The 16,503-nt window shown below is 39.7% G+C and overlaps 1 protein-coding gene across 1 annotated transcript; it reads right to left on the bottom strand.

Annotated features, from left to right (window-relative positions):
* Positions 1–4,105: 4,105 nt before the first annotated feature.
* LOC133366977 (vomeronasal type-2 receptor 26-like) lies at positions 4,106–16,428 on the bottom strand. Its single transcript, XM_061590539.1, has 6 exons — positions 16,382–16,428; positions 12,255–12,564; positions 11,618–11,849; positions 10,969–11,315; positions 7,720–7,846; positions 4,106–5,007 (listed from the first exon to the last, which is right to left on the bottom strand). The coding sequence occupies exons 1-6, from the start codon at positions 16,426–16,428 to the stop codon at positions 4,106–4,108; spliced, it is 1,965 nt and encodes a 654-aa protein (XP_061446523.1).
* Between the last annotated feature and the right edge of the window lie 75 nt (positions 16,429–16,503).

Below are 16,503 nucleotides of genomic sequence, written 5' to 3' on the forward strand. Positions count from 1 at the left end.
TGTGTCAAAGCTTAGTGCTCTCTAGATTCTCCTAGAATCTTCAAGGCATGGGTCAGTCCTCTCATATCTGCATTGCCACTCTGGAATCAAAAGAAAAGGGATTTGAGAAATGAAGAAAACCCAGTTCATTCCCAGATTGCAGAATTAATGACCATGTCTTCGCTTCCTAGGATGCCTAAGGGATGGCCTCAGCAAGTCTGTCCCCTTTTAGTGTTGGTTTTAACCATCAGTTTACAATGAAGTGCGTATTTTGAACTAGTTTGAATTTAAAAAAATGAATACATAAATAAATATATATGGAATAATCAAACTATGGCTGCATTCAGATCTTCCTAGTGTTTCCTTACCAGTTGATTATTGCATTTTATGTGATCTTTCACATGACATAAAAGCTACTACTGGAAATCTAGTGGAATCTAGCAGATGGTTTGTACTCATTTCCATATTAATTGTTTCCAGAAAAAAACAACCTGTTTGGAACTCTGAAAATTTGGAATAGCATGAGAGTTTTATATTTTTTCCATGGTTTTCATGGATCACACCCCTACCACTTATATGACAAACCTTTGGCCAGTGTGGTGTAGCAGTAAGAGTGTTGGACTAACCCCCTGGGAGACCAGGGTTCCAATGCCCACACAGCCATGAAGCTCACTGGGTGACCTTGGGCCAGTCACTGCCTCTCAGCCACGGAGGGAGGCAATGGTAAACCCCCTCTGAATACCGCTTACCATGAAAACCCTATTCATAGGATTGCCATAAGTCAGGATCGACGTGAAGGCAGTCCATTTGCCATACTGCATGGTGAAACATGGGGAAACAGGAGCACACATCCATGGAAAGGGTAAGGGGGTGACATGCCAAATGATGTTTGTTGCTGTGTCACACCATGCCCACTGGTGTGAATGAAATTTAGTGCAATATGGTGCTATAGCAATGAAAAAGCCAAAGATCCATAATGCAACAGGTAATGCAGTGTAAAAGAAGTATTAGAAATTGGGACAGAAGTGTTAGCATTATTAGCAGGAAAATGAATGCAGCTTATGATATACTGTTCATGATCGATGTTCTAACAGAATTACTACTCTCATGGAATTGGCACTTTCCATCAATGACTAATTAATTAGTATATGTGAGAAAAAAAATTGGACTGGTAAATACCACATACCATCTAACCCTTTTCTTTCATTCTTATCTCTGTGACCAAATTGATATCTACATCTCCACTATTCAGCTTTCAACCTCTGGAATTTAATTACAGGCTCAGCCAACTCTGTGTAGGGTGGTACTGCAGTGGGGTTGGGGAGATTAGCAAGGCCTCAGAAGGAGTTAAACCAAGACAAAATTAGTTTTTAATAAAAGCTTTTGTAAGGCAACAATATCAAGATTCCTTGAGAAGCTGGAGAACAATTAAAAACAAATGAAGATATTGTCGAAAAATGTTTCCAGCCTATCATGAATGTTTGCTACATAAGGCAAGGATTAGCATGAAGCATTTCCATCTCTGTTTAGGCCCACATCTGCACAGCTTCCAGCCCTTAGAGTTCAACTTCTTCTTCTGTAGTCTTATGGCTTGTCCCTTCTGCTGTCAGTCGTTTTTTATTTATCCCACAGCACTCCAACCCCATCTCACTCTCTGAAAAGCTCTGCCAGTTTTACTTATATTATTTCTACACCCCTGTCCCAGCTCCAATCAGAAGGAAATCCAAATTCTGTTTAGGTTTCCCTTCTCCCCCGAGTTTGAATTGAGTTGAACTTGAGCCTGATGGGAAATTTTTTTTTTTCAATAATTTTTATTCAGATTTTCATAAAACATACAAAACAAAATCATAAAACATTCAAAGACAAAAAACAAAATCAAAAGTAGCTAAACAAAAAAAAAAAAAAAGAAAAAAAAAACAAAAATAAAAAATAAAGAGTAAAATATTGACTTCCCATTTGTCAAAGATCAAATCAGTTATAAGTCTATAATATATAACAATCCTGTCTCTTAAGTCATATTATAAAATCACTTTCCTCCAGTAGTTATCTTACTTAATCATCAAATCTCATAAACATTACTTTATTCTTTCCACAAAAAGTCAAAGAGAGGTTTCAATTCTTTAAGAAATATATCTATCAATTTTTTTTTCCAGATAAGCATATCGATTAATCCATCTCATTACTAATTATGATAATCTTATTGTCATAACCATAGTCAAAATAAACATTTCAATTAATCCATCACATCAGAATCTGTTAGGTTCAGTAATTCCAGTAGCCATTGTTCTATTATCCCTATTAGTTCCATTTTCCATCTTCCATCTTCAGTAGTCTTGTTAAGTCCAGTAATTTCAGTATCCAATCTTCCATTATCAGTATTCCATAATAATCTTGCTGTCAAAGCCATAGTCATATAGTAAGAGTCTGATGGGAATTACCTCTATCCCAAATATTTTCTTGCCATCCATTCTGAATAGGTTGCTGAAATACTGCTGTAAAATCATATCTCTGTTCTTTTTTTCAAAATACACTGGGTCATCTCTTGAAAGTTTTTCCATTGTCACATGGCTGCAGTTAATTCCATAGATTTTCTCTATATTGGGCTCCATCACATCATTCCAGTCCAGAAGATTATCCATGCCATTGATAACTTTATCTCTAGAATCTTCATTAATTTCTTCAGAGATAACATTGAGTTCCAAACAATAGATTTTATTTCTAAAGTCCATAGACTCCAAATCTTGTTCCTGTTCCACGTTTGTTCCAATCTCCGGGATCTCCTCTCTCACAGGGACCCCTGTTCCAGTCTCCAGGGTCTCCTCTCTCACAGGGACCCCTGTTCCAGTCTCCAGGGTCTCCTCTCTCACAAGGACCCCTATGTCTTTAATCTCCTGTGTCTCCAAACAATAGATTTTGTTTCTAAAGTCCATAGACTCCAAATCTTTTTCCTGTTCCACGTTTGTTCCAATCTCCGGGGTCTCCTCTCTCACAGGGACCCCTTCCAGGGTCACCTCTCTCACAGGGACCCCAATATCTTTAATCTCCTGCTTCATTTTACTCAATTCAATTTTCAGCTCCTTACAACCCTGTCGCAGGTTTTGTTTCGTTATCTCAATCTCATCCATTATTTTCTGAAACATAGTTATTTCCAGATTCTCAGCCACTTTCTTAATTGCCATTTTAAAAGAAAAATATAGGAAAACCACTTCTTATTTCAGCAACAATTGGGTTAATACTCCAAACTTGGTGACATCACAGTATAAACAGAGCAGACAGCCTTATCTCTCCATGCTTAAGTAAACAAAATGCAGTTCCCAGGATCGAAACAATTAATGGCGGTCGTCAGGAAACAGATTCGTCAAAATAAAATAGACCAAAAAGAGAGTAGTCTCAGACAATATAATATTCTTCAAAATAAAAATCTGGAATAGAAATCCCTCTTCTGTGTATATCTTTAGAATGCAAATCCAGGACAGCTTTTTGCAACAAAAACAGAGATAAGCTATTAATTAGTGAGTAGCAGAGAGAAGTTATGGCTCCCCAGTGAGATGTCAAAAACCGATCAATCTGGCAAATCTCTTTTAAACAGCAACAATTTAAGTCAAGTAAAAGAAAAATATAGAAAGAAGGGTGCTTGCCTGTTAGTGCGTTCTCTCTTAGAAGATAAGATGAACGTTCGCTTTATCAGATAGAGCTTGTTGTTGAAAATCCGTCCCACCTTCGTCGGCTGGACCTCGTCCCATAAATTAATGAGATCTGGTCGTCCCAACAAAAATAGGCTTTGAGGTTAATCTCTTCGTTTCTCCCTACCCGGGAGAAGTTTAATCAGTCAAAAAAAAAAAAATCTGACTGATATATCTGAATAAGCTTCTTTAGAGGCAGGAGCCCGTCTCAAAAGCAGGCACAGGCTAAGTCACCCTTCCCGGAAGTCCGAGCCTGATGGGAAATTTTGACTGACATGGAGAGATTAGCCTGTATAACAATCAGCAACCATTTACATCCTCAAACCAAAACACAAAATTACTAGGGGAAAAAAATGTTCACATGGTTTTACTTCTGTTACACTGTTTTATGTTTTGGTGTGGAATACCAAGGACATAGAGGAAACTACAAAATCATCTATTATTTAAAATTGTCTTCGTATTAGATGCTCTCTGCTGTTCAATTCAGGCCTCAAAACAATAATGTAGCATTTGGGGCAAAAGATGCAACCCAGCAACCCAGCACTGGAAGCCAAAATGGAGAAGATCTCCACAGCCACCATGTGTTTTCCTCTGGTGCTCAGGTAAGTTGGAATAAAGGACAGCCAAACACTGCAAAAGACCAACATGCTGAAGGTGATGAACTTGGCTTCATTAAAACTGTCGGGCAACCTCCTGGATAGAAAAGCTACAGTGAAGCTGAGGATGGCAAGGAAACCCATGTAGCCCAAGACAGAATAGAACATGAGGACTGACCCTTCATTACACTGTAGTACAATTTCATCAGTCATGGTGTGCACATCTGAATCTGGAAATGGAGGAGAGGTTGCCAGCCACAAAGTGCAGATCCCTACTTGAATACTGGAGCAGGAAAGGACAATGGAATAAGCCAGTCTTTTCCCCACCCATTTCCTCATCTTGGATCCTGGCTTGGTGGCCATGAATGCCAAAACAACACAGATGGTTTTGGCCAAGATGCTGGAGAGGGCCACAGAGAAGATGGTGCCAAAAGCAGTTTGTTGGAGAAGGCAGGTCACTTTATTAGGCCTTCCGATGAACATCAAAGAGCAGAGGAAACACAAGAGGAGGGTGATGAGGAGAATGTAGGTGAGGCTTCTGTTGTTGGCTTTGACTATGGGAGTGTCCTGGTGCTTAATGAAGATGCCAAGCACCAAAAGTGTGACCAGAGTCAACAAAAGTGCACAGAAAATTGAAACAATGGCAAAAGTTTCATTAAAAGCAAGGAAGTTTAGAATCTTAGGAATGCATTGATCCTTTCTTTTGTTTGGAGATTGATCTTCTGGACAACTGACACACATTTCCATATCTGAAAGCAAACAAGCAATATATGCCAATTTAAAAACAACCAAAATTGTTCTTAGGTATTGTTTTATCATGAATCCACATAATCTAGATTAACAACAGAATTTTTTGGAATGTTCCCTCCAGATGCTTCAAAAAGAAAAGGCAGATATCAAATCTGTTTTTATTTCTCTCATGGATAGTTGTTTTCTAGGGCCTTTGTCATCTTCGCTCCTCTTAGAATAACAAGCACAATGGCACTGACATGAGTCCAAAACCTTTGGAGCCAAAAATGGTGAATTTGATGTGAGACTTCATCCTCTTCACAAACTAACTCATTCCTCAAGGAGAGTCCACAATTTCTAAACTAGTTCACCATTCTTTCAAACTCTTTTGTCATTCTCTCTTGATTCTGTGATATCTTAGTGGTTTGTGGACATTCTGTCCTACATTCCTACTACATATTATGCTTGAACATCTCTGACAGTTATCACAACATTGTTTTCTCAAAAAAGATTAAACAAACCTCTGAAAAGTACTTATCAAACCACTGCATCACAAGAGGTGGGAGACTGTGCTTTTGTGAATAGGACAAAAGAAAGGACTATGAAGGGGTCACATGAGCAAGGAGGAGAGGGGGAAGCTGGAGCAACTTAAAAGTATGATTACCCCTTCTTCCTCCCTTCTTCAGCATCAGCTCAGCATCTGCCAAACACAGAATGAGACAGTGTGAGCTTAGCTGGTCTCTTGTTTTTGAGGGCCATATAGGCATGTTTAACTTCCATGGTCTAGACTGGGTTAGTGGCTGGAGCTTTGGGGGGAAGGGAGGGGTGTGTTCTACACAGATTCATAGCTGATTTAAAGAGTGTTTGTCATACTCATGGTAGACAGCTTCACTGAGGCATTTAGGAGGTAGGAGTCTTCCTTAGGTCTTTTCTTTTAAGTTTGTGAGGTTTGAGGGAATAAGGACAGGACTTCCACTTGAGACCTACCCAAATCACCCATACAAAGCCATGAGGTTCTGAGGGCCTTGTGGACTTCAGAACTTTGCCAGCACTTCAGTGTGTGGGCTGTGAGGGGCCATTGAGGAAAGGAAGTATAGCCAGTGGCTGTGAGTCAGAGCAGACCAGCCAGTTAAGGTGAGTAAAAAGGAAAAGATACACTACACCAGTATTCATACTGCCACTGGAGGGAGCGAGTTTCTTGTTACACTCAGTAATACATATTTGGAGAGAAAAAAATCTTCTGTTTTGATGATCCAGTCTACATTTTAATCACAGTGTGTTGTTTTCTCAGGGCATTTCAATCACTTTGATTTTTTTACACATTTCTATGCCTTCCTACACAACTGATAAATATCAGTTGCGTATGGCCAGTACCCATGGGTGGCAGAAACCCTCTCCAGCCAATGATCCTTGGACTGATACAATCTTTGCTAGGGTGTGTATGCTATTTTCCCCACTCTAGTCTTTCCTGGGCATCCATACTCTTCTTTTCACTTTGCCCCTCTGATTCCTGTTGCAGCTACTCCAAAATGGCAGTCTGCCCTTGCGGAAGAACCACTGTAGGCATCATTCTGAAATTTTGCAGGCTTCGTCCTTTCAGAAGGGGGGAACCATGCTTTCAAATGTTATCAAATTCTGACAGAAATGAAAAAAAAAGTTGTACACTTTTCTTCTGTAAACAAGCAAGCAAACTTTGAAGGTGCCAGACATGGAAATTGGCTGTATCGCCGTAGGGTTTGGCAAGCTTAATCCAATCTGAAAGGGCACCTTTGTAAATTTCATCCACCTTGGCAAAAAGGGGAGGAAGTTATAGCTGGTTTTCAATATGCTGTCATTTTACACAGTGAGGCTTGGAACTCAAAACACACAGTGAAGCAGCAAGAGTACATAGCAACCCAGAAACAGATTGGAATTTTTAAAAATGCACAGATACAGGGTGAATCTTGGGTATTGGACACACACCTTTAACAACTACTATTAATGGAAGGTTTTTTTATATTTTCCAGAGCATATGCCCAGCCATAATTACATCAGAGTTATCTGGGAAATTATGCTATTATATATTAGCCTCCTTTGCTAATATGTATTTCCTTTGAGATGCTTAACAGGAAACATTAACAAAAACCATGTCCTTATTCACTAATAGGTAAAAAACTTTGCAGTTTAAGAATGTACCTATAGCCAACAGATATTTCTATCAAACTTTTAAAAGCAGGGAAATTGGGCAGCTATAGTGAATGCACCAGGGGAGCAGGAGACCATCTCTGACATATTGTACTCTTCTACAAATTTGTAAAAATACAAACACAATTTGGGTTGGTCTTTCACAGTACCAATCCACTTCCTGTGTAGTCCAAAAGGGGTCTTGTTTCCCCCCTCTTTTTTTTACACTTTGAACTCTCGAATCTCTCTGACTGTTTTGCTTATCACCGTGAAAATTTAGAGTGTTGTTAAGCAAGCTTTCTGAATTCAGGACTTTAAGGTTTGTAATGCTTTGTTTTGAAATGAGCTTATAGGAAGCATCAGAATGGCATGGGGGTATTTTTAATTTAATATTGCGGAATGTGAGAAATCCATGCTGGCTATAGTATACAACCACTCTCGTGGCTGTATAATAAACAGTGAGGACAAAACCTAGTACCATAATGTATTGAAATCACAAAGCTAAGGACAGCAAAACTCACAAAAGAGCAAATATATATTTTGGTATATCGTAAGTTAACATGTCCTACCCTTCTCATTTGAGACCATCCCATCTGGGCATGCAGCACAATCGTAGCAGCAAAATTTCTTTCCCTCCTTCTTTTTCTTTCCATAACCAGGAGGGCATTTGTCATTACACACAGACAGGGGTGGCACCTATCCAAAATGTAGGATGATGATGATGATTGAGGAGGAGGAGGATCAAAAATACTTGGGAATTTGTACCAGATATGTACCAGTAAATGGAATGGCCAATTATATGGAATCCAAGATCTATAAGTGTGCAAGTGATGTATTCACTGGAGGAATGTCTGCCAGACTAAGCATTACACACATGAAGTTCCTGCTGTCCTAAACATCTTACACACCCAAAGTTAGAATGTCCATATAATGCCAAGAAATAGAACAAATTTGCTTAGCATTCATTCTAATGTTGCTAACTAGAGATTTGCCTCAAAGATTTCACAAGAAATAATGGCAAGCTACATTATCTATCCTCTGTTAGGCACTGGCCCTTGTTAACTGACTCCAGAAAGGATTATTTCCATGGATTATTTGTTTACTGTCATTTGTGTTATTTTTAGTCTGCCTTGTAGACTAATGTTCACTCTATGAGGCATAAAAGCATATAGCAAATAAAAACACAATGCCAAAAATCTCAAATACTACACAAAATACAGTCAAGGCAAAAAAAGCAAACAGTGTTTTTGCACTCCTCCACACTATTAAAAGGACAATTTCATTAACAGGATAGATTTGTGCCTGTTCCTAAACTGGCGTAAATCTCTTCCTGATTTGGGTATGAATTCATGCCTTTTTTCATCCTACTCCAACATTTCCACAAAATGCCCCTGACCAGGTATCAGCAACTCTGTCAATTTCAGCTTCTCTCCATTTCTTATTTTTCCTTTCTTCAGTTCCATTCCCCACGTTTCCACATCAGTTGTATTTATGTCCTCGTTTCACAGATCAGTCCTGAGACATGAAAGGCTGTGTCATCTATGCCAGTTTAAGTTAAACCAGAGTAAAGTATGCCAGATCTAAACCTCATTCAGGAGTGAGGAATGAGATTTCTGATTAAGGCCTTGAAGCTTTGATTATGGCTTTATTGATTTCTTTGTATGAACTTTTGAAATGTCTAATCATGAAGAAAATTGTTTTTATTGGGACTTTGGGTCAAAGTAGAATCCAAAGTAGTGTTTAAGCATGAGATGTATTTTAAGGAACTATGCTCTGACGAAAAATGAAACTACCAGATGCTGACAGTTTGTTCAAGCTTCGTCAGCAGTTACAACTGCAGAAGTAGCAGACGAAACTTAGATGTATCTGGGGTGCTAATATTAAATTCTGTCTACGTGGATTTGGGGACTTTCCGAGACATGTGACAAAGGGGTTGGGCTGAGATGTATCTAGAGAGGCAAGGCCGAGATACATCTATATACCATCTGATAGGAAGGGGCAGGGGTCTAGATTTGTCTATATGTGTGATGTCAAATTGATTATAAAAGGCTAAGCATTACCTGTTACTGGCAGAGTGGTTCTTAGCAGCTGCTCTCCCAATGGCACTATTGGTTTTGTATTGTCTCAATAAACTCTGTTCCTTGGAGCACACTCAATTGTCTTGGGAAGTTTTTCCTTCCACAGGAGCAAGGCTACTGCCAGCTGGACCGGCTCAAGCCTGGCAGTGGGCAAACAAGCCTGGTTTGTTCCAGTGTAAGCCCTCCCTTTGGTCCCCCTGCCACTCCCGTGGAATGCCAATTTTTCAGAGCTGAGCCAGGATGGGTCAGGGCAGTGTATCCTAATACACATAATAATATACCATTTTTTGTATGCAGTTTTGCCTAATGTACACATTATTGCAAAGCAATTTCCCCTAATATAACGCATTTTGTATGTTATTTTTACCAATATGTGCATTTGTATGCACACTTTATCCTAGTATATACATTTTTGTACAAATTACTTGGCTGGAGAACTGCAATATTCACATATTGTTCATGCATCATTTTGGAGAGTGCAAATTTGGTAGGTTCCTCTTTAAATTTGAACTAATTTGAATTTCTCTGCCGTCCCTATGACTGACATGCCTCACTTTGGTCCTATTCTTGTTGGAGCTCTGACAGCAGTATGGCCAGGGCTATGACTGTTTCAACACTGAGTCCTTTAAATGGATCAGATGAACATTGGATATCATCACAGTTCAAGAGAGGATTGGAAGTAGTGTATGGCCCCTGGGATGTCCTTGCACAGGCTAATAGATTGCAGTCTTAATCCTTAAAACACTGTATGCTCTTGCATACAATTAAAGAACAAATCCAAGATGCAGCAGACTGAAAACAATCTAAAATTTTTAGTGGCAGAAAAATGAGGAGGTCCTCTGAAGCAGATAGCATGAGAATGTTCATAAGGGTGAAGGAGGTGCATCAAATTGTGGCAGTCTCCACTGAATATTCACCAACTGCATATTTATTTTAAGAATCCATATCTTCCATTTGCCAACCCAACACATTCCAGTGAATTCCCAATTAAATTATGGATTATGTGAAGAAATAATATGTTGACAGTTATTTCCTCACTTTACTCAAGTCTCTGTGTCATTCGATTCTGTCCTCATCAATGGTGAGCTCTTTGCCAGGAGGGGCCTGGGGATCCACGTTTCCCACTTTGACCCTGATGTAGGAGTTATTTGGGAAAGTGACCAAGTTTGTAATATCAAATCCAGCTGCTAATTCTCCCAGTTCATTAAGTGTAATTTCATCTCCAGCGCTGTTGTTGAATGAGATCCTCTGAAGAAATGAGTGCAGCTAGAGAGAGAGAGAGAGAGAGAGAGAGAGAGAGAGAGAGAGAGAGAGAGAATCAAATAAGTTTACAGAGTGTTGTAAAATTCTCATTAAGATTATTTAAATAGGTTTCCTGGCTGGACTTAATTATATTCTTCTACGAGAGGCCATTTACAATTTGCAGAGGCCATTTACAATTTGCAATGGACGGTATTCAACTTTGAACAGTGAAAATTCAAGAGTTTTGGGTATCACTGAAAGAACTTTGAAGAGGTTCTGTGGTGGAGAAATAAGTTTCTTATAAATACATGTACTATGAATATTATTATTTTGCATTGGCAAGAAAGGAAAGTAGTATGAGAAAATGACCACAATAGAAACTAGATGCTAATATTTGACAGAAATTTAGTAGTAAATGCCATGCTGGATGTTCCATGTCATAGCACTGTCCTGTCCCAAGGCTGCGACAGTTGGGTTTAGTGTCTGAGGATACTTTACCTGCCAGGGTTCTACATTACGGGGAGACAGTCTTCCCCTGACCTCCATCAGTTTGTGTTTGGAACTAGATGAGTACATGGTATGCAAGGCGTGTGCCTGAGCATAGACAGCATTGTAGATACTGTAGCTGTGGCCAGTCATGCTCATTTCAAAATAAGGTGCAGGAAGGCTCTCCAGCATCTCTTCTCCAGTACATGTGGTACCGATGAATGTAGATACAGTGGAGTTTGACAATGAACACCCAAATGCTTGTTGCCAGAAAACTTTGATAAAATTATCTCCATTTGCCCAAGAAGGATTGACAATCTGAAGAAATTCTTGGAAGTCTTGATGTTCTTTGGAGTGACCTGTGAAGGAGAATCATGGAACACTTGTATATCAACGTCAATGACTTTTTGAAAGATATCTAATCTGAAATCAATTTGGGCTGTCGCTATCCACACTTTTGCTGCAGAGATCTTGTACTGAGGATATATTAGTTGAATTATCCCAGTTGCTGCCATAGAATTTCCTAACCATGAAATAGCTTCACTTTCTCCATATATGATGACTGCATTGGCTTTGCTTCTCATGAAAGCTGGGAAACTAATCTGTCCAATATTCATCAAATCACGTATGTTATTGGGGAAATGCAGAGCGTTTATAATACTTTGGGTAAATGCTGAACAGATTCCATTCTCAGAAAGCATCGGCTGTATGGTTTGGAAGAAACGTTCTCCACCTTCGTCATCCATAGCAATGAGACCTACCCATTTCCAGCTGAAATGCAGAAGTAACTTGATGATTCCTTGATACTGGAGGCTTTCATTGGGGACCATGCGGTAAAATGAAAGGAAATTCATTGGATAACTCACTGTTGATTCAAATGAGCCATATGAAATCTGGGAAGAGGGGATGGAATCCATTATTTTATATAGAGAACAGGAGATTATTATATTATAATTCATCTAATTATTTCGTTACTATACAGGTCTATTTATCCCTAATTTAAGTCATTTCAGGAAACACAGATATTCTTGGGTAAATTATCCTCTAGATATACACTTGTATCATTTTTTTGAGAAACTCTCCTTCACACAATCTCTGGAACTTCCCCATCTTGTGCACATCTTTGGATATGTCAATTAAACTTGAAAGCAACTCCACATATTTAAACACCATTTGCATTTTTTGCATTGTAAAGTTCAAACATTATGAATAATGAAATTGGTACTGGAAAAAGAGAGAAGAGTGAGTTACAGCAGACATTAAGGGAAATTCTCATTGTTCCCATACTCAGATCCTACCTGTGGAATCTTGTAAAGACCTAAGATGTCTGCCATGCATGATGAGGTTATAGAGCTCAGTCCCCCAATGACTCCCATTACATTTCTCTGGATGCCACATTTGTAGTTGGGTACAAACTGATGCAATTTAAAGAGCAGGTCCAGAGTGGTACGGTAGGTCATCCTTGAATCAGAGTAGCTGACATAGATGTGGAACCCAAGAGTGACATTGGGCAAAATTTTGGGAGTCTCATTTATTTCATCAATGGCAAACACCAGGGCGAGGATGTGTTGGTAGAACTTTGTCTCCACACTGCAAATAAATGACTTTCTATTTTATGGAAGAATAAATATGACACATAGGTGGCATATGTTTGAATGAAATAAAATCTACCACTTCCACACACCCTTTCTAGAGTAGAAAGATTTAACTCCTGTGTATTATAACCACACAAGAAAACAATTGAATCATAAAAAGTTACTGTTTCCAAATATCAAATTCCCAGTTAAAGCATGATCTATAACAGGAAATGGGGAACATGTGACTCTCCAAATGATGTTGGACTCCAACATCCATGAGACCCAATCACCATGGGCAATGGACATAAATGATGGTAGCTGTAGTGCAGCAACATCTCGAGGGCCACAGGTTAGCCACCCCAGGTCAATATGCACTATTATCAGCAATCCATCCTTTTTTTAAAAAAACAACAACCTTCTACTGTATATTTTTAAAGCAAAGTATTCTGCAGTTGTCTTACAAATAGAAACAATCAGCAAAATACAATGAAAGACAATTTCCTTACAATGGGATGTTAACATAAAAATGAGCAGGCTGTTGGTTGAAACGAATTTTTGGGAAAATGTAATGGATATACGATGCCATTCCACCGATGAGGAGATCAGCAGGTTCATACCATTCATGTGGAATATGAACAGGATTACTTCTCATGCATTTCACATCATGCATTTTGCACACTATGTTTGAGAGCACCACCAGCACCACCAGCACCCTGATGGCAAACCCGTCTCTGAACATGAACACTCCTGTGCCTCTCAGTCTACAGGCTGATTTGAACAAGATAGATTGAGTAGCTGCTGCCTCTGCTAGTGCAGTACGCAAAGGGGCATGTATCCACCTTATTCTTAAATTAAACAGCTTTACACAAGCATGCCTTGAATGCCAGTTAAGAAACAGCAACCTGAAAACCCGTGCAAGGAAAGATGGAAATGGCTCAAGCTCACAGAGCCCTGCCTCTCTCCTATTCCTAATCTTAGCTGGCTATGTAACAGTGAACGACTGGCAATCGTTTCAGGCTTGCTTGCTGACCCCCACTCTACCTTCTAGAAAGTCATTGGAGCTTTGGCCACTCAAATGCATTATAGTGATTTAGATAATTACAGGGGAAGCTTCAATATCTCTGGACTGCTACAAATATGTTTGTTTCAGAAATGCTGAAGCAAACATGTTTGTTACCTCATGGAAGCATAGAGCTGAACGGGACTTCTGAGGTCATCCAGCCTACCATCGGATTCTGGGGAATCCAGAGGCACAAAATCCCCATAGCTGGAACTCAAATCCCATTTTTAAATCTCTTTGTCTAAATATCCTTTGTGATGATGACACTCCACCCTTATCTGGCAATAGAAATGAAATTATTTTTTTTAATCGGATGAACTTATAAGAAACTTCCATTAAAAATTAACACTTTTAAAAACACTACTATTGGAAATGCCCTCTAGTATAGATAATATTAACTGAGCCCTCTTTCCCAACCCATGGTCTGCAATAATTACTATACCTTGGAAGCAGCATTGGAGAGGATTTCAACCATGATAGGATACAGGGAGCCTGGAAAATCTACTGGCCTCCCTTCATGCCTGGTGTACACCATATCTTTCAAGGATCTACCAAAGCTTAGGACCCTCTGATGTTGTTCTCCTCCCCAAGGCATTTAAGAGTCCTTTTCTGTGTTCTATACCACCCCAGTCATACAAGCACAAGAAGAGAGGTTCACCCAGAGAGGTTGCAGAATGGTTTGAATCCTCTAGATCTCCTTCTCTGTCTTGATTGGAACATGTGTTTTGGATCCACCTCAATTAGTCTATTGAGGTGTGTGAAGCAAATAGATTATACTGTTATAGGCCAAATTGACACCATACATTCATTCTACTACTATTCCACTTTAAAAGTCCTGGTGTCCCTCAAAGAATCCTGGGAAGTGTAATTTGTGAAGGGCGCTGAGTGTTGTTAGGTGACCCCCATTGCCCTCACAGAGCTATAGTTCCCAGAGGTCCCTTCAAGGACTGATTGTTGAACTCTCAGCAACCTTCGCAAGTTATGAGTTTGTTTTGACATTATGGGGTTAACTTTCTATACTTGACCTGTCTGGGGCTCAAATTGGAAACTGGAAAATTCATGTAAGTTGTGCAAGTCTGCTGTTGGGGGAAAGAACTGCCAGGGACTGGCTTTGAGAGTTAGATCAAGATTGGATCTTAGAATGACAGAATAACATATGGCCGGGCTGGAGGGCATACAAATGGCAATCCTGAGGTAAGTTTATAATTTTAGGAACTATGTCTAGATAGGGAAAATGGATGGCGTTTAACCTTTTGTTTCTTTGTTCTCTTGCACCACTGGTGGGAGGTGCTGGTTTTCTGTAAATTTTCCTGTATCAAACCCTTGTGCTAAGAACTATTATCTATCATTTTAGTAAACATTTAACTGTGTTCCATGAAAGCCATTTATGCACCACCCATGTCTGAAAGCTAAGTTACATACTACTTTGAGTTGTTCTTGGGGATTTTAAGTTGATTGGTAAAAGCAGCCTTGTAGAAAAATTACTCTTCTCCGTGATGGCAGGAGAAAGGACCAAAGGGAAGAGTAATCAAGCAGAGGGGAACACTCTGTTTTGACCGGATCTCCCTTCCCTGCATAGCACAGGACACAGGGTGCATCTAGGGTGCCATGACATGGTGTAAAGAGTAGGCTCGATTCAAGGTGCTGGTTTTGACCTATAAAGCCTTACACGGCTTGGGACCACAATACCTGATGGAACACCTCTCCCTATACGAACCCACCTGTACACTACATTCAAGATCAAAGGCCCTCCTCCGGGTGCCTACTCCAAGGGAAGCTTGGAGAATGGCAACAAGAGAGAGGGCCTTCTCAGTGGTGGCCCCCAAATTATGGAATTATCTTGTTGACGAGGTGCGCCTGGCGCCAACACTGTTATCCTTCCGGCACCAGGTCAAGAGTTTCCTCTTCTCCCAGGCATTTTAGCATGTGTTTTATATTGTTTTAAATTTTAAAATTGTGTTTTAAATTGTTTTTTTAAAAAGATGTATTTTAAATTGTATTTGTTTTTAGTTACTGTATACTGCCCAGAGAGCTTCGGCTGTGGGGCGGTATACAAGTATAATAAATAAATAAATAAATAAATAAACAAATAAATAAATAAATAAATAAAATCTGGTTTCACTACTGCTTTGCCATTTAGCTATGGACCTTCCGTGCCTGAGACATCCCAAACTGCATCCTTATTTACCTATAAACTATTCTTTCACTGCTGTCAGAAATACAAATCAGAAGACTGGCTGGGAGATCCAGTCATTGTCAGGAAGGGAGTGTGGATGTAGAAAAAGTTGTAATGTCTTATGTATGCTGTTATCTGGGATGGGTAACCCAAAACTTAGCACCCCCTGTTCCTGCTACATTTCTCGAAGCACAGATCAGTCTATTTCTGATTCCTGTGCCACCCCAGATTCATATGTCAGATAAGATTTAAGAAGCACAGAGATCTAAATGCATCAGAGAGGTTGCAGAATGGTTAGTAGACTTGGCATTTTTTTCCTTTGCCTATAATGTCCAGGGGATTATTTGAGTGATTTATGCCCTATTTGGACTCCATTTTATTATCCACCTTAATTGGCACCACTGCCTCCTTCACTGGGTGGGTTCTAAGTGTGCATCATGACTTCATGGGCTAGGGTGAGGTGACACAATATTTCCTCACTCCTCTGTTGTCTGCCATAGCTCCTACCAACATTGCTTGATGATGCCTTTAGGAAGGGCCAGCCACCACAGTGACTCTGGAGAGAAGGAAGCAGTGATGGGAGCTGAGGTGAGAGAGAGAGAGAGGCCTCACCTCTGCCTCTTTCTGTTGTACCCACATTTGGCTTCATCGCAGGCCATGGTGAGATGCCACCCCCCAGGCACAGACACACACACACACATACGCAAACACATACACAGCCCTTTCACCAATTT

Source organism: Rhineura floridana, chromosome 11 (assembly GCF_030035675.1).
Source record: "Rhineura floridana isolate rRhiFlo1 chromosome 11, rRhiFlo1.hap2, whole genome shotgun sequence".
Classification (NCBI taxonomy): domain Eukaryota; kingdom Metazoa; phylum Chordata; class Lepidosauria; order Squamata; family Rhineuridae; genus Rhineura; species Rhineura floridana.

Bases quoted from the DNA above. Each gene is read 5' to 3' on its own strand.
- LOC133366977 (XM_061590539.1), bottom strand. From the start codon at position 16,428: ATGGCCTGCGATGAAGCCAAATGTGGGTACAACAGAAAGAGGCAGAG. The intron at 12,565-16,381 runs GTGAGGCCTCTC...TCCATAAAATAG, and splicing joins TACAACAGAAAGAGGCAGAG to AAAGTCATTTATTTGCAGTG. The intron at 5,008-7,719 runs GTAGGACATGTT...GTTTGCTTTCAG, and splicing joins GATGGTCTCAAATGAGAAGG to ATATGGAAATGTGTGTCAGT.